The 19,345-nt window shown below is 40.3% G+C and overlaps 1 protein-coding gene across 6 annotated transcripts in view; it reads left to right on the top strand.

The window, feature by feature from the left end:
• The first annotated feature begins 899 nt into the window (after positions 1-899).
• Positions 900-19,345, top strand: part of LOC6591470 (acetylcholine receptor subunit alpha-like) — a 55,482-nt gene continuing 37,036 nt past the window's right edge. Inside the window, exons 1-4 of one of the 6 annotated variants that reach the window (XM_026984411.1) lie at positions 900-946; positions 4,586-4,906; positions 10,619-10,663; positions 17,702-17,811. In XM_026984411.1, the coding sequence (XP_026840212.1) occupies positions 4,667-4,906; positions 10,619-10,663; positions 17,702-17,811 (395 nt within the window). In that variant the 5' untranslated portion in view covers positions 900-946; positions 4,586-4,666. Of the gene's footprint in view, positions 947-4,585; positions 4,907-10,618; positions 10,664-17,701; positions 17,812-19,345 lie in introns of those variants that run through there. The other 5 variants (XM_026984407.1, XM_026984406.1, XM_026984408.1 and 2 more) reach the window with 5 other exon arrangements.

Here is a 19,345-nt window from a genome sequence, read left to right as displayed (position 1 = left end):
ACTGAAAACGCTGAATCGTAGAGAATGATTATATCTTCTAGAGTGCAAAACCAAATCTGAACCAGATCGTATAATTATTATAGCCAGAATCAAGAAAACAGTTTAATTTTTTCTCGCTCTGTCTCTTTCTAACACACATTCTTCATGGTCGGTTTTGCCAATTGCAAAATATGAGTTCAAGGATCTCAGAACCTATAAGAGCCAGAGCAACCAAATTTGGTATCCACACTCCTGTGATATCGGACCTTGACCGTTTTGTGTCAAAATTTCGCCACACCCCCTTCCACCCCCGCAAAGGACGAAAATCTGGGGCATCCACAAATCTCAGAGACTATTAACGCTAGAGTAACCAAATTTGGTATCCGCACTTCTGTTAGATCTCACTATAAAACGTATATCTCAAAATTTCGCACGCATTCGTTGTCGTGTCGTTTAATATTCGCGGCTTCTGCCGGAGGACAGCCATACTGACTAAGTAACGGGTATAACTGTAGAGTTGCGGTACCCACCTCAATTCACAACGTTCCCCCTCGTTCAATTTAAATTCGTTCTTCTTTTTCCCTTCTCTTTTCATAAGAAATTCTACATTTAATAAATTACAACATTTCAAATTGTAAATAAAAGTTTAGTATTTTTTTGTTGGTATTATACTGTATTCTAAAAAAGTTCAGGGAGGAATTTTTCGTCCAGGCATCCTTCCAGTCGTCATTTTCTGACTGGAAGAGAGCTGTGAGGTTTCCAAGTGAATCCTACACCCAGTTTTAAAAGACAATCGATTTAACGTTGTTTTATAAGAACACAACTGTTTCAAAAGTTTTTTTCTTTATTTTAATATGTTAGAAAATGCAATGTACAAAGTAACATTCAGATGCATACATATGTATCACAGTTCAATTTGTCGAACATATAAATTTCCAGTACATTTTTGTGTTAAATATATAAAAAGGTATTTTACATCATTTGGTGACTAGTACTGTTTTTGGTGACCGTTTTTTGTGTAATTTGGAATAAATGTCCGAACATTGCAAGGCATGAGTTTGTCTTTCACTGTATAAATAACGGTTTACATGCAATGTAGAAGTACTTATTAAGTAAAAGTATGTATGTATATCGTTTTCACATACATAGTTTAATTAGTCGGATTTCATCCACCAGAGCTATTTAATTGCAATCCAAAGAGCTGTTATGTAACTAGCGATTGTACACAGATTTTATGTAAATATTCTGATAAACTTTAAGGGTTGATTTATTTGTAAGATTATGATATACTATTGTATGTATGTTATTACCAAGTACTTAAAAACAAATACGGCTTGTAGGTGTTCCGTTCACGGTTCGAAAAAATCGTACAATATCCCTAAAGGGATAGAGCTAGTTTTATTCCGGCTTCCGAAAACTTGTTCCCAAAGTCCTTTATTTGCACGCTTTCAACTTTGCAACAAATCGTAACTTACATACATACACAGTACATATGTAAGTCTCAGTGCACGTTTCGCGGTGCTCAGTATACATATGATTTATGCAACTTATACAATAAATATTGTACATAAGTCTGAAGTCCTTGGTGTTCTGCATATAACTATTAGTTTTATCTCAGTTTATGTTGTTACGGTGGGATGGGCAAAGAAGACCGCGCATATCTACAAATTTGTCTTGCAAATTTGATAGACCATTGATATTGTTACTGATCCATAACACCAACTTAGTGCGAAAGCTTTTAATTTTGTCCGAAGACGTTAAAATATTTGAAATCACAGATGCGCTAAGGGAAAAAGGCTTTGTAGCCAAGACAGTAAAAAATATTATTAACAGAAGCAAAAAGCCAAAACGACTTTTCATGGTCGAGATCGAGCCAGACATACATATGAACTTTAAAGCAAAACGAAGTACACTCAATCTACAAACTGCAGTTCCTGTAGCACCCCAGAATCACTTTAGAAGAAACGCATAAACGCCATAGTCCAGGGCAATGCACAAATTGCCAGGAATATGGGCATAACAGGACTTACGTACTCTAGGGTCAGTCTGCAGAAATGTGGAAGCTGTGGAGGATACCTCACAGGGAACTATAGAGGCTGTCCAGTTTCCAAGGAGTTCCCCGAGTAATAGCGGCCAGCTCTCACAATAGACCCAACGAATTTGTATGATCCCAAATCACACCTGACCTAATCTTCGCAAAAGCGGCTAGGTTTTTGATCCCCCAAACACCATATAGATAGCTTTTTTTAGTGTTTTAAAAAAATGACTAGAAAAGCCAACCCAGCCGAATATGGTAAACTCTCAGCAGCCCCCAGATCAGTCACAAAGCCCTATTGAAGCAATGATATTTACTCTGTAGCAAAGTATGATAGACTTTATGTTATTTAGCAAAACAAGTGTACAAAATCTCATGCATCTCTGTAGAATGCCAGTGTCGTTTCACAGCATAAACTTGGGCTAACATGATTCCTATACGGCAAACACATCCATTATATGGAACAGATCATTCGGATGAAAAAGCACACGGTGGGACAGGCATCTTAATCATAAACCGCATCAAACACTACTTACAGGCTACATCTGTAAATCGGGTAATGTAAATTTTACCAGATGCCCAGTAAATGCAACTTCCCAAGTAGCCCGCCATCTGTTAACTGTGGAGAGGTGTCTTGCAGATTGGCGCATACAAGCGTCTTGTATTTTTTGCGGATTATCATCGTCAACACAAAGTGCCAAGAGTTGCTCCACCATTTTAGAACAATGGTTAAGATGCACAACCTCTGAAAAAAACATTAGAAACGGGGGGGAACGTTGTGAGTTGCTGCTTCGACCGCAACTCAACATTTATACCCGATACATAAAGCGATAAATGGCTACATTGAACTCAAAAGAGTACGTGAGTTAGAGACAGAAAACGTGTCTGAACGTGTCTTCGGGCGCTGCGTAGCCACTGCAAATTGATTTATTCCTTTTGGCTAAACAAATAATCTGATCTGATCCAGATTCGGCAATCTGGTAGAGATGGTCATTCTTTATGATTGCGCGTTTTTAGTTCAATATTATTTGTAGTGCGATATTGTGGATGCCACAGATTTTCGTCCTTTGTGAAGGCGGAAAGGGGTGAAGCGAAATTTTGAAATACACTTGTGAAGGTTTAATATGACAGGAGTGTGGATATCAAATTTGGTTGCTCCAACTTTTAGCAATTGGCAAAGCCGATCAGGAATACAAAATGTCGTTGATCTAGCTCTTATAGTCTTTGAGCGCAAGGCGCTTATAGGAATGGAGAGACGGACAGACGGACGGACGGACACACAGACATGGCTCATTCGACTCGGCTGTTGATGCTGATCAAGAATATATTTACTTTATGGGGTCGGAAACGATTCCTTCTTGACGTTACACACATCCATATTCACCCTTACTCATTTTGAGTATCGAGTATAAAAATACCAGTCTAAAAATTTTTAGAAAAGAATCCACCATATGAAAAAAAATCATAGTTCACTAAAAAAAATTAAAGCGCTAGATCTATCAGAAAAAGTTGGGTTGATTGACCTTTAAGCTTTCCAGTCTCCAGTTTTATTATTGTTTTTCCATTCACTAAATAAATTTTCAAGCTTAGCCCCGTAATGATATTCTTGGCGAATAAGAATTCAGTATTAGTGCTAGCGGTCTCTGCCTGAGTCTATGGAAATGCATGATCAGCATTAAGTGGCCTATTGGAAGAGACCATTAGCCTCGGTATGAGAACATTTGGGTTCTGCCTGTGTTTTGGAGAAATGCTTGATCAGCAGTTTGGGCAGCTAGCTGATCCGCGCTCAAGAGGCAGATCATGTTGCTGTTCAGAAGGAATGTGTAACATAAACAATAGTGGTTTATGTCACTGCGCTTATACACGCGCTTATATATGGGTTTATATGTATATATAACAGAGTATTACATATGTACATGCATGGGTTTGCTACACTTTACTGGGATCGTCAGAAAAGGCACAAAGCTTTTAGGATTGACGTTTGTTTGTTTTATTGACGGCAACATTTCTCTCTAAATTTGAGGAGAGTGATGATCCAACAAAAAAGCTTAATCACTAGGTGGAAGTATCGCCATAATTACTAATTCTGTTAAAGCTTTCTCACACATAATTTTTTAGGTCGATTGGAATATTTTTTCAACGGTGGAATAAGTATCGAAAGCATTTTTGGATGAATATAATAGGTTTTTTTAATACACTGCACGTGTAATTGCTCATTAGTATGAAAAATTGAATGTTAACTTTTTATTGTTGGCTTAAATAATAACCAATCGAGCTGAAATGTTAGCGGAAATTGCGAAATTAGCGAAATGTTAGTGTAATAAATCTTTAAAAAAATCAATTCTGCCAAAGGAACATTGGCGATTATTGTATTTTTCCACTCATACCTTATATGATCTTATGACTTTATATTTTACTGTTTTATACAAAAAATACAATTTGTATACTTATACTTATACTTGTATTAATAAGAGCAACTCTAATGTATTTACATACATATATATTTAATATTTAACTTACGCTATTGAATTTGTTTCAAATAATTATGAGTTTACAAAAACTTTTTTACAGAGACTACTAATAAGGAGAATTGAAATAAGGTTAACAATGACATATTAAAAGTATACATTTATATTCAAATTGTATGGCCATATGAAGCTTATAATCAAGATTATAAGACTATTTATTATGAGGCCAACATCAGGCGAAACGTTAAGAGCTTGGATTTTTTCCGCTCTAATGGTACATGGAGCAGTTGCAGGTAATCCAGATGCAAAACGGCTTTATGACGATCTCTTGAGCAACTACAATAAATTGGTCCGGCCCGTTGTTAATACCACAGATGTTCTTAAAGTTTGCATAAAACTAAAACTTTCCCAACTTATCGATGTGGTAAGTACCAGGAAGATGTGTATAAATTCTCGTATTTTTTTTGTTATATTTGACTACAATTTTAAATATTTATTTCACATTAATAGGCACGAGTGTTTTCACGTTTTTTAACTATAAAATTTGTACGCCAGGAGTATTGTACTTCTGAAGATGAGGAATGATAAAACCATTCAAAAGCCAGTCAAAGCCACTTTACTGATAGACTTGGAGCTGCAAAAATGTATAATAAATTATGCAGCTGTGCGCCGATGAAACTCTTTTTAAAATCTTTAACATCTTTAAAATCTGATATTTTTCTGTTTTTATACCCGATACTCAAAATGAGTATGGGCGTATATTAGATTTGTGGTGAAAGTGGATGTGTGTAACGTCTAGAAGGTAGCGTGTCCGACCCCATAAAGTTAATATATTCTTGATCGGCATTAATAGCCGCGTCGATTGAGCCATGCCTGTCTGTCCGTCTGTCCATCCGTCCGTCCCTATGAGCGTCTAGTGCTCAGAGACTATAAGAGCTAGAGCAACAATATTTTGTTTATTTCAAAAATTCGCCAAACCGCCTTCCCCCCGCAACGAAAATGTATGGCATCCACAGATCTCAGATTAATCTCAGATCTCTCCTATTAAGGCTAGAGCAACAAAACTTGGTATCCACATTCCTATACACTCTCGCTGTTACATGTGTATTTCAAAATTTCGAAAAAATTTGGAAAGGCCTTGAGACGGAGAGTGTAATAATGTATTCTTAAAGAATCGGGAGGTGTAGTTTTGTTTAGCCGAATTCATTCGGTACCCGTTTATTTCTGACTGATCTCAGTTCTTAGGGGCTAACTTAAATAAATAACTGGACGCTGCTTCGACAGAGAAGCCACTGCTTTAATTGTGCCTGCTACACTCAAGCGCGGTCATATTACATCGCACTTGGAATGTGTTGGGTAATTGAGTTTATTGGCTCAACAACAATGTGTAGTTTGTATTGAATAAATGTATGAATTATGAAAATGTATGATTACAGTATATGTGCGCTTGATATGTGCGCATACGACAAGACCCTTACTATGGATACATTAACTTTAATTAAGCTCTAACATGCGTTGAACTCTACTGAGCTTGTTGAGATAAGTTTATTTTTCTAGGGCTGACCACCATACTACCCTTCAATAAAGCATGACTGGTCGTATGATAGCGGTGTATAGCCACCGAACTATATAGGGGGTCATCCCCCATTTAAGTCCGATTGCTCTCCTGCATGTGTAAAGGGCAACTGTGACCTTCATTACTCTATCCTGTATGCTCAGTTTCCAATAGAGCTTTATGTCGAGGTTTAGGCTAAGTTACTTGCCATTGTTGCTAAAGGCTAACGCTTCCCCACAGAGTTTTAGGGGAATCAGTATCGCTACTTTGTATTCTTAGTGAAAAGCACAAGTTCCGCTTTAGACGGGCTGCTTCCCAGCCCACATTTGTCTCACCATTTGGACATCTTCATGAGAGGGCTTGTCATGCATTCATGCACACAACGTCTGCGGAAACTTACCAGAGAATGCTAGCAGCAGTTCGCTGCCACTGCCACGGCTCATAGGTGGGGCGAGAGGACTCCGCCCTGTTCCTCTGTTCACAAATCTCCCAAGTGATGCCTCAACCGTCCTACATTGTAGCAGCTGATCGGTTAGGCTCGACGTCATGGAGTCAACCCCCAGGTTCGTCAGTACGCCCGTGATGACGGTCGGAAGGATATTATTAAAAGCGCCTTCTATGTGGAGGAAGGCTACCAGGGTGAACTCTTTACAGTTAAGGGACGCTTCGATGATCGATGTAATCGTGTGTAGGGCCGTTTCGGTAGATCTTCCCTTCCGATAGGCATGCTGGGACTCCGAGATACTGGGCGAAATATTCTCCGTGCGATGCAGCCCCCCCGGAGCCGTTCCATTGTCTTCAGAAGGAAGCACGATAGACCAATGGGTCTGAAATCGGTGGGGGCAGTGTGCGAGAGCTTGCCAGCCTTGGGAATAAAAATTAATTTGTTCTGTCAGTGATGTACCGTGCGAGAAGACTCCCTCGTAAATTCTTTTGAGCCAATTAATGACTTTATGTCCATCGTGAATTAGTTGGGCAGAGATAATGCCATCTGGTCCCGCGGACTTGTATGGTTTAAAGCTTTTGATCGCCCAGGAAATGTTCTCCTGGCTTAGCAGGTTCAGGATGGCATTTGAGACGACAGAAGGCTCAAAGTAATTGGGTCTGTTTACATTAAAGCCAGGGAAGTGGGTGTTAAGGAGAAGATTTAGCGAGTCATTGCTGGACGCTTTCTAGGATTGGTCGACGTTCTTTAGGTAGCCCAGGGTGGATGTTGTCTTCGAGAGAGCTCTGCGCAATCGCGAAGCTTATGCGTTTTTCTCGATTTGGTTACAGAACTTACGTCATGAGGTAAGCCTTTGGCTTGCTTAAGTTCTTTATTGTAGGTGGACAGACTGGCCGTGTATTCGGCCCAGTCCTGCTCAACGGTCTCAGCCTTCGCTTTATTGAATAGTTTGTAGGAGGCTTTCCGGAGTTCACCAAGTTTTGGAGTCCACCATTCAGGTTTCTTATGGCCTCTGTTATTGCTAGAGGGGTTGGATTTATGGATTTATCATGCATCAGTCGGGAAAAATTGTAACAAGGTGAGTCGTGGTCCCTGGAAATCTCGTTCAGAGACTCTGGGAGAACACGATCCAGTTTGCCCTTCTGAGGTTCCGAAATTGAAGTGATTTCGGATTTGAGACCCACGCTCTGTCCCTCGGTGTGCTGGGTACATCTTCCTATTTAACGGCATCCAGTTTGGCCCCTTGATAGACCTTCTTGAGTGCAGTCACCGCCTTCATGGAGAGGGCTGCAGAGCGAGCGTCTTGGCAGGTGATGGCTTTCACGTCACCTTGGGCGGTGGTCCGCCATTCTTCTCCAGTTCTTAAGGTCTTGCTCTTTGCCACTTCACCTCGTGAGGGATGGCAGTATTCTGTAAAGTCATAGCCAGTATAGCTTTTACCTGCTCAAAGGAGGAGGTGGCACAAATCCCACTTCTGTTTCCAGATCGTGCAATTAGGGACATGCAAGGGTCATGCAACTTTCGAACACAATTACTCTGTCAGTATTTTTCAGCCCACAATCTTAGCCAGTTACCTAAGACTAAAGACTATGTAATATCAAAATGTTGCATGAGGGACCAAAAAGCTGTTCTATGATGAGGTTCTTCGTTACGCCCCTTAGACAGAGGGCGTGCCTAGGGTTTCAATTCTCTTTTCACTTATGCTTCGCCTCTGAAAGCATGAAAATACTCCGAGACCAGGATCTACTGTGCTTCGGCAAGGACCGTGTATTTGTTGTAGAATTATGGGACTACTTATTTATGCAAAGGCATTAACGAATAGCAGAGTAGCAGTCTGAGCCGATGGATAGTCGAAATGAAAATTGAATTGCCAGTACCCCGCGCGCCGGTACTACGAGACCAAGATCTTGTTATTGTATTGATAAAACCAAATTCCCACTTACCCATCACCCTCTTCGGACCATCGCAGAGGAAAACGGTCGACGTGCGACATTTACGGAAAAACCCAGTAAATCATAAAAACGACTGCACAGCCTTTTTTTCGGCATCGGGAACTTGCTGACGGCTTTGGCTTTCTCCAATCCAGGCTTGATTTCACCTCCTCCAACTTGATGACCCAAAAATGTAATGGTCGACTGCAGAAATCGGCACTTCTTCCACTTCATCTTCAGCCCGTATTCAGCTGCTGCATCAAAAACCTTCTTCAGCTTTCCCAGGCATTCGTCAGTTTCAGCGTGTATAACGATATCGTCCATGTACAGGTCAAGAATGTTTTCATTTATAAGGTTTTGAAATACAAAGCTTATTAAACGGATAACAACTGCTGGCGAATTGCACAAACCGAACTGCGAATTGCGCACGGTTAAACTCAAAGAGGCTTTCCTTCGGAAACGCCGTATATTTTTTGCTGCCTTCCTCCACAGGAACGTGGAAGAACCCATTTTCGAAGTCCATGATGGTGAACACCTTCGCATTTTCCAGTTTTTCCAGCACCTCTAGAACGGTTGGAACGGGAAAGCAATCTTTCAAGACCATCTTGTTCAACTGACGATAGTCCACGCAAACCCGGCTGCTCCCATCCTTTTTCTTGACAATTACTGGCGAGATTTAATGATGAGTGCCGTTTTATCCCAGCGTTGGCCCATTCATCGGGAACACAGCAGTCTGCTTCTTTTCACTAAAGTCCTGAATCATTGATTGGACGGCATCTCTGAACTGCGATGGAATGTCAGTATTTGCTTCGACCACGTTGTAAATACTTATCTGTTTGGTGTCCTCAGTTTCCTCCCCCGGCAGGGGAGAAAACTTATATCCTCCTGTCGTTGATGTCATTGTGAACTTGGATATAAAGTCGTAGCCAAGCAACAATTCGCATCCGACGGCATGATCGGCCAACCACAAGGAATTTGTGTGCCAGACGCATTCCGTCGGTCTCCACTTCTGCCGTAAACTGCCCAGCGGAGCGTGTGATGTTGTTTCCAAGTCCCCTCAAAGTTGACGAGCTGGCTTGCAGATGGACACCACTCATTTTACCGAACACTGACATCTTTAATAGGGAAACATCTGCACCGGTGTCTATAAGCCCCTTGACTTGCACGTCGTTAATTTTTAGAGACTTCAGGCGGTTTTCCTCGTATGCAACGTTTACGTCAGCAGCACTCGGGCAATCCTTAGACATGTTTCCAGTCTAATTGCAGTAAAAACCCTTTAAATTCAGTCCGTCGACAATGTATCGAATCACCGACTCCGTGCCTGTTGTCCCACGTGCAGCAATGCGTTTCATCTGCAGTATACATTCGTGAAAACTTTCGAGACAATTGATTGTGAATTTGCGCACTGCATAATCGCTCACACTCGAACTCCTGTTAAAGTTGGTGACGCAACTGGCCGTACTCATACATAGAGCGGCTGTACCTGCCAATTTTACTCGGTCTTGCACGTAATTTGTTTTGTCATTTAGTCCGTATGCTTCAGCGTTTAGCTCGAAGATATTAAACCATTCCTGTACCGACATATTTTCTCCGTTGAACTCTGGAATAATTTTGGGAACATTTTCCACTACCAGCTTCGCATCATTTTTCTTGTCTATTTCATCAGCACTTATTTTCATCGAAAGCAGTTGAACCAGCTGTTGGAGCGTCTGTGTGTTTTCTTCTAGGACTGCTGCTTCCTCGTTCGCGTTTTTCTGGCGATTGATCCTGTTTGCTCCTGATCCACTTGTGCAACCATTTTTATTGTTTGTTGTTTGTAATTGTCCTTTTTTTTAATAAATGCTTAGATCAGCTTAGTTCAACTTTTATGATGAAGCACCATAAATCAGGGTGCTTCAAAAGATGTTGAATATCAAGCCAAATCAATACTTTAAACGGCGGTATTTTACTGTTTTACTGCGAGCCAAATGTCCAACGACGCCTGTTTTTTTTTTTTTTGAAAACTGGCCATCGTCAGTTTACACCGAAATTCTATAATCCGAAATTTTTCGATGCCGAAAGATGCAGTCTAATACTTGTTGTACAAATACTTTCTACTGAGTTCCAAACAATAAAACCACCAAAGTGATTTTTTTCATTTATAATTGAACATAAGCTCCATATATATTTATCTTAAATAACAAATTTTTTACTATTTCCTTATAGAACTTAAAAAATCAAATAATGACTACCAATCTTTGGGTGGAGCAGGTAAGCTTTCTTTTATTCTTGCTCGGATTAATAATTGAAGGTTTCATTTCCATACTCAAAATCTTGAATGTGAATTTTATATCTCGAAGATGTTCACCTAAAATTGCCATGTTAGCTATTAAACTGGATTTGAGGTACCGAAATCCATAGTTTTTATACCCGATACTCAAAATGAGTATGGGGGTACATTAGATTTGTTGTGAAAATGGCAGCACATAACAAAACATGGATCTGGTGATTGCCGAATCTGGATCAGATCCAATTATTTGTATAGCCAAAAGGAACAAATCAATTTGCAGTGGCTACGCAGCGACCGATGACGACGGATTTTCTGTCTCTCAATGTACGCGTCGTCTGCCGGTGGAGAGCCATACCGACTAAGTATCGGGTATAATAGTAGAGTTGCGGTGGCAGCAGCAACTCACAACGTTCCCCCTCGTTTTTTTTAGTGATTAGTAATAATTAATTACGAATTAATTAGTTTAAGCTATGATCTTAAGCTTTGCCATGAAATAGTAACCCAAAGTTTGATACGTTTCCCTACTTCTACTACCTGTAGGATACCGATATAATCCATGCCCGCAACGGCCAGAGATAATTTGTCTCGAACCGTTGTGGCACCACTGGTGATCTTCCCTCTCCTGCATTGTAGCACATGGTGTCAAGAGTTATCACATCCATACGCTCTTACAAAGTTTGCGATCTCCCACCGTCTCTTCCTTTTCTTCGTCTCTGCAGGTGTCTATGGTCGGCTATGTTTGCCGAGTTATGCGATACTAATTGCCACCTATGTATGGTATATTATTGTATTGTATTGTTATTTTAACATAAGCTTACAAGTGGCCATTGCGATACGAACATCCTATTTATCATAGGAAAGTTGGATTGTAGTAGCAGATCAGGCCACTCGTCTGCTATACAGTTGCCCTCAATGTCCTGGGGACCCGGGACCTATATAAAGCTGACAGCAAAATCAGCCCTAGGCAGAATTAAACAACTATTAGTAAAACAGTCTAAGATTACAATCAATTTACTCAACATGATATTGATGTTAGCAAATAAATAATGAAAGTATATCTTCGTATAGTCACATTGAATGCCAATGGGCCTTCCAACCATCGCTTTCTTTATTAAAACCAACAACATTGACAAATTACTAATTTCAGAAACACACTTCACAAAGAAAAATTATATAGTCATTAATGGGTACGATATCATAAATGCTAATCACCTATTTGGAAGAGCACATAGTGGAGGGGGAATGTTGTGAGTCGCTGCTACGGTCACAGTATAAATACTAGAAACCAATTATTTTTAAAAGCACACATTTGTAACGCTTTTTCGTTTATTTTTACCACTAATCATACAGTATATAGATTTGCCAGTTCATACTAGAATGTGTCACACGCTGGATTACCAGTTTCAAAACTTCGGATACTGACGCGACATCACGAGAGAGCGCAGAGGCATGTGTTAGTACACACACAATATGTTTCGAGAAAAATATTTGTTGGTAGCCTTTTTCTGTTTTCTGGTGTACCTCCAGCATACTTTGGGTGTGTGTGTTATAGCATTGCTGGCCGCTAGAACTGAAATTTAAGTTTTCTTCTTGTTTTGGGTCTTTTGATGAACTAACCTACCGCCACAGAGCAAATGAAGAATGGGCAGGGAGTGGGGGTATGGTATACTAGGGCGCGAGAAATAAAATAAAAGCTCTTATTTGTTTGATTTGTATTTAATATATTTATGTCACTAGATTTAAATGTCACCCCGACTTGACTATGTCTGATTGTCTCAAACGGAACTGATTTCTCTATTGTTGGCTAGTTTCCATGAGCCCTTCTCTTGGAGCTCTCGACTTTGGCTTCGGGCGTTGCGTTCCTCGGCTGCATCTTCGTGTCGGTGGCGTACGTGCCTGGATAGCCGCTGCTGGCGATCGGTGTTGCATTACTTGAGGGAGCTAGGAATGTGATACTCTTTGGTTTTACGACTAGCTCTGATTGGTCGTCATGAGTGGCATGATTCTAAAGAATCGATTTCTCGAGAGTGGCGTGATTCTGGCGTTGATGAATCAATGGGGTACATTGTTTATATTAGTGGACTCTAGCTTGGAGTGTGGGAAGAATCAGTTATTGATTCTTGAGTGGTGTCCTGTTACTTTTGTGGATGGGGTGGGTGAATTGGATATAAACATAATGTGTATGTGAAGTGGAGAATTCTGGATATGTCACTCCCACAAAGTTTGTTATTAGCCTGTCCCTAGGCGATTACCCTCGCGTATAGTGACGGGGTGTCAAGTATGAGAGTTGAGGTTGGTTCTTCTTCCTCTTTTATGGTTTATGCATTTTACAGTGAACGTCTTCGGATGTTTCTTAAATTTAATGGCTACATGTGCAAATATAATTATTATTGTTATAATGAATGCAATTATAATTTTTGTTTGTAATACATTATACAATTTTGTATGTTCTATTAATTTTTCTTTTGCCTGTACATAAGACAATGGTTTTAATCTAGTTATGTTATTACTAATTTATTTGGTACTTGGAAGGTGTTACCAAAATGTTTGGTTCTATTTACTTTACTTGAATGTTCTTATATGTTTTTGTATAAGGGCATTTTGCAGGTTTTTGTTGTATGATGCCATTTATGCAATCGTCTTTTATTATTTGTCTAGTGGGTTTATTGAATACATTATTTTTAATAATGGAATTAATATTGGAATATTTTAAACTATTAATATTTCATTAGAATCTACTTTTAGCCATGTTGAAGTTTTGATGTGTAATATTTTCTCAGAATGTATATGTTTCAGATTATCTTGTTTTAATAAATTTGGGTTGAATATACCAAGTCTAGATAGCTGCCATAGATACCCAACTCTATATCCTCAAAGTATTCTGTGAAGTGTTGGAGGCTAAATATCAAAATTTTTAATTGTTGGTTTTTATTTTTTTCTTCGTTTAAATTATTTATCGCCTCAAGTCCTTTGTTTATCGTTTCTATTACTAGGTTTAACTCATTGGTTTGGATGCTGTTTTTGGCTAGACTGTCTATTTTGTTTTCTAGTTCTTTCCTATCTTCTTGGTCCAATGTTCCAAATAAGTATTTATAAGCTGTACCGACTATGTTTATTACTCCTCTTTTACTTCGTTTGGCTATTTTCAGCCCGTTAATTTCCCTTGTGAGCTTGTCTACTAAATATTGTATTTGAATTACTTCTTTGAAATTGTTAGCCTTTCCTCCCTCTATCCCCGCAGCAGTTCGTTCACTGCCACGTTCCATAGGAGGGGCGAGAGGACGCCACCCTGCGGGGTGCCTCTACTGACGTCCCCAGTGATGCCTCAACCGTCCTGCATTGTAGCATCTGATCGATCAGACTCACCGTCCGGGAGTCAACCCCCAGGTCCGTCAGTGCACCCATGATGGCTTTCGGGAGGATGTTATTAAAGGCGCCTTCTATGTCGAGGAAGGCTACCAGGGTGTATTCCTTACAGTTGAGGGACGCTTCTATGATCGATGTGATCGTGTGTAGGGCCGTTTCGGTGGATCTTCCTTTCCGATAGGCATGCTGGGAGCCTGAGATTAGACCCAAAAGCCGTTCCATCGTCTTCAGAAGGAAGCACGATAGACTTATGGATCTGAAATCTTTGGGGGCAGTGTGCGAGGGCTTGCCTGCCTTGGGGATGAAGACGACTTTGGTATGAAGCCAGGTTTCCGGGATATATCCATGGGAGAAGATTCCCTCGTATATCCTTTTGAGCCAATTAGTGGCTTTTTGTCCAGCGTGAATCAGTTGGGCAGGGATGATGCCATCTGGTCCCGCAGACTTGTATGGTTTGATGTTTCTGATTGCCCAGGAAATGTTCTCCTGGCTTAGCAGGTTCATGATATCAGTTGAGGCAACGGAAGGAGCCGCCATGTAGTGTGGTCTGTTTTCAACGCAGCCGGGAAAGTGGGTGTTAAGGAGAAGATTTAGCGACTCATTGCTGGACGTTGTCCATGATTGGTCGGCATTCTTCCGGTAGCCCAGAGTGGGTGTAGTCTTCGAGAGAACTTTGCGCAAGCGCGAGGATTCTGAGGTATTCTCAATATCGCTACAGAACTTACGCCATGAGGCGCGTTTGGCTTTCCTCTGTTCTTGCCAGAGGGGCAGGATTAATCGAGCGCCTCATTGCAGGCGTCGGTAAATAGTTTAACAAGATGAGTCGTGGCTTCCCTGGAAATCTCCTCCTCAGGTGGAGTCTCAGGGAGAACACAACAGAGGTGGTCTGAGTACCGAATCCAGTTTGTCCGCCTAAGGTTCCGGAATTGAGCTGGTCTCGGTAGTGAAAAAGAGAATACGGTTTCCACGTACCTATGGTCCGAGAAGGAGTGCTCTGCCAGGACCCTCCAGGATACGATGTTCCCATGTAACTCATGAGAGGCAAGTGTGAGGTCCAGATCCAGCACATGCTGCCTTACAATGGTGGAGGTTAATCTGCAAAAGTATCAGTGACATTCCTGAGGTTCACGTCCACCATTGTTTTGTCGTGGTCGCTCTCCGAAGAGTCCAGCTCCTCCCCGACCCCGATGTGCATGAGATCCCTAGTAAGATCGCTCACGTCTGACACATAACCATCTAGGATGTCATCGGACACCACTGATGTCACGTCCGATACCGACCCAGGCTTGTTCTCTATGCTAGGGATCTCCGGGGGCTCCAGGTCTGGCTCGACCGTCGGTTGCATGCCCTACCATATAATTAACTTGGTACTCCTTTTTCTGATTTCAGGGACTTGTTGAACAACTTGAAATTTTTATTTTGTATGTGCACTATGTTATCTCTGGCTATCTTGCGACTTTATTCTCCTGCTGCAGCTCTAAAATATACTCTTCCTCTACAAGCTTTTCTAAGTCACTGTCCTCTTTGTCCTCATTTTTATGCCTGTCAAAATCTTAAATGGGGATATCTTGGTACTTCTCGGACAAGTGGAGTTTATAAACCATTGTACCCTACCAACATTTTTGTACCAGGCTTTCGGATCTTCTGCGCAAAGCTTGGTTAACATAAAAGTAATGACCTTATTAATTCGCTCTACCTGTCCATTACCACGCGGCACTCCTGTCGCTATCAGCAAATGTTCGATATCCCGTTCTTAAAAATATTTCTCGAAAATATTAGCAGTAAATGCAGTGCCTCTATCTGTGATCACATGCTTCGGGTTTCCAAGCACTTCGCCCTGTTTCTGCAACCTATCAACCACGTCATCACCGCCTGCACTCTTTTTTGGATAAAGCCAGACAAATTTAGAAAAAGCGCGGACAACTTTCGTTCGCAGGGTATACAAGCCGCACGTGGCCGTGCGAAGTGTTACTGTTGTTGCTTCGTTGTTTGCTGCTTTCCTCGTTTCTGCACGTTCGCAATCTGAACGTCTCTTCAGTCCTCTTTGCTCTGTACTTTCGTCGTTGGTTTTCAATCTTTCCCGTTTGCCTTGCTCTTTTGACGAAAACGAATAATGTCGTTTTGCGTCCTCTTTCCGCTTTATTTTCGGGTCTGCGTTTATTTTGTAGCCTCGTCGTTTTGTAGCTCTGTAGCTCTTTGTCGTTAGCTACCTCTGCTCTCTGCACTTTGACGAAAACGAATAGTGTCGTTTTGGGTCCTCTTTCCTCGTCGTTTTCGGGTCTGCGTCGTTTTGTAGCCTCGTCGTTTTGTAGCTCTGTAGCTCTTTGTCGTTAGCTACCTCTGCTCTCTGCACTTTGACGAAAACGAATAGTGTCGTTTTGGGTCCTCTTTCCTCGTCGTTTTCGGGTCTGCGTCGTTTTGTAGCCTCGTCGTTTTGTAGCTCTGTAGCTCTTCGTCGTTAGCTACCTCTGCTCTCTGCACTTTGACGAAAACGAATAGTGTCGTTTTGCATCCTCTTTCCTCTTTATTTTCGTTTCTCACTGCCGCTTCTCGGCATCTGCTTTCGTCTTCGTTGCTTCGTTGGTCGTAATTTCACAATTTTGCGCAAAACTTGATGGTATTGGCAACTTGTACACGAATATACATTCACTTGTGGTTCTTTCCCGGACGAGCCCCCAGATTGTGGGGATCCTTGGTGAGCCCCTACAAGTGATTAAGAATCCGCTCCAGAAACTCCATCAAATATAAGCCACACGTCGTTGTATTGTCTTTATTTTAATAAATGGTTACAATAAGTTTCTTTTTCTTAACACGTTCTTCTCTGCACGTCTACTCGCTCCCGCAGTCGAACTCTTACTTAGCTATCGATATATCTTCCTCTCATACCCTTGACTATCCCTAGCGATAGATCGATACTCATTAAAGGGCTGCCAACCCTACACACATTATAAATACATATGTATATCTTTATTCTTCTCTAATTCTCGGGAATAAAAAAGAATAAAGAAATAGAATGTAAGTCCGTACTATAGAATTACTATAAAATAAATTGTTATAATCTGCGGTGGGCACGAAATTTCAATTTGTGATCATTCAGCATCAAAACAAACAAACAAAAAAAGCAACAAAAAGTAACCCTTATTTGCGGCGATACCATGAGCTTTGACATTAACATGGAGATGTCCTAGGGCATATTCGATGACATTGTCATCGAGCATTGCCGAAAAATCATGCATTTTATAAGTGATGCCCGTACTGCAGGGTATTGTGTCTTTACTGACACATGCAAAGATGTTCTCTCTGCGTTGGCTCATGCTGACGCGGCGGTAGCCAAACGTCAGACCCGAACCCCATGGGACTCAATAGTCTGTGTTCGACGTGCGACAAATTCGTTCTAAGAGCTGGCTCATCTATTGTATGGTTCATCTATACTGTATGGTTATTGGCTTTTTCAAAGCTCACAGGATCATCAATAGACCAGTAACTGTGCTGTATTAAATAAAGCTTTAGACCTTTGAAAGTTGCTATAACGCGAAAGGAGTGCTATGCTCCTCCTAGAAATATTCATAATACCCTCTGCCAAAAAATAATAATTATCTCCTTTCGCTTATCAATTTCACTCTAATCTTTTGTAATATATCTTAAATTTATAGTCATGGTATGATTACAAACTGCGATGGGAGCCAAAAGAGTATGGAGGAGTTCATATGTTACATGTACCATCTGATCATATTTGGAGACCGGATATCGTTCTCTATAATAAGTAAGTAAGAGAGATGTAAATAACATTTCATTAATACTTTTACTTTAGTTTTATGAATTGGACATTTATTTTTAAGTTTGTTGTACGTCATAGATTAAAAGTTCAACAAAAGATCAAAAAGTCTTTGAATATAATGTCGTCCAACCGTCGTAAAATTGTCTACTAGTCTGAAACACTAAATCTCCAAAGAATGGGGAAAAGTTCATATTAGGTACAATTATAGGGAATACAAAAAATTATAAAATAGAAGGCTATTCAAAATTAGCTTAATTATATATTTAGATAAGACTTATTTAATGTAAGATTGGAAGCAGTCTGCCAGAAGTCGATTGGTTTAGTTCACTTTGGAAATGAAGTAAACCCCCTTATCTTTTTATCTTTCATATCTGACTTTGAAATCGGGTTGAGAACTCCAACTCCACATTAGGGAATTGCGAAAAATACTTTCTGTCGAGTTTTGAATGATCAGTAACAATTGCCTAGAAGTGGTTTGTGTAGAACCAAGATTACACCAAACTATAAATAAAAGCACTTGTTGTTTGAAAGTATACATTTTACAAATTTCTAATTCCTGGATAGTTGTCAAAGTAGTTCCACCGAAAATACATTGTGAAATTCACAACAAACTCCTGACTTACAAATTAAGATACTCTCAAGCCATACACATATTACAATACCCCTACACTTCAAAGTAACTGTTTAACCAACCAAAGAAATAATAGTTGTGCTACAGAAAAGTAGTACTGTACTATTTCACAAAGAAACCAACATATAACCAACCAATATAACAATCGGACTTAAGCGTCAGACTCTCCAACTACAAAATTTATAATGACGTATGGCGTATACTGTATGTAAGATAGATTAGGCTCGGCGATATGGACATGTCAATGAGCTGCAACATTAACTCAGAGTTTCTACAAGTGAAACAATTTTGTTCAGCCACACGAAGCGATTGGTTCGCGCCGGTTCGAAATGAACGGGTAAAACAAAAACACCCAAGAAATCATACATGGTTGCTTATGAGCGTTCGTTGTTCATGAGCTCTACCCAAAGCGGCGGTTCGGGTTTAGGTCCATTTTCTTTTTGCATGAATATTTTTCTTCCACCTTGCGTGAATTTTTGGTGGGCGTTTGTATCAAAGTATATACGATTTATAATGGATATCAATTCAAAAATTGTTTCTGAACAAATTACGAGTGCCACCTACACCCTGCCTGGTGAACATTCGACAATTCTGTGCTGCTTCGTATTCTGCCGTACGTGCTCAAATGTGTTAAAAAGTTCACTGCAAGATAGCCATAGAATTTGATAGCCATGAAAAATTGAAAACATTGAAAAATACACATCGTGGGTTATTGAACACTGCCATATATTTGTATAGTACAAATAAAACAAATGTTTAGTTTTCAACCCTTTAAAATCAATTTTCTTTGTCAATCAATCATTTCTTGGTTTCACTCTTAATGAATTCATGTGCAAGAAATCCAAAGTCAAAAATGTTCACGCTTTTTCGTGACATTGTCCACTTTGG

This window comes from Drosophila persimilis, unplaced genomic scaffold (genome assembly GCF_003286085.1).
Source record: "Drosophila persimilis strain 14011-0111.01,24,50 unplaced genomic scaffold, DperRS2 tig00000000-arrow-pilon, whole genome shotgun sequence".
Taxonomy (NCBI): domain Eukaryota; kingdom Metazoa; phylum Arthropoda; class Insecta; order Diptera; family Drosophilidae; genus Drosophila; species Drosophila persimilis.
Note: the sequence above shows the minus strand (reverse complement) of the source record. Positions and strands in the feature narration are given on the sequence as shown.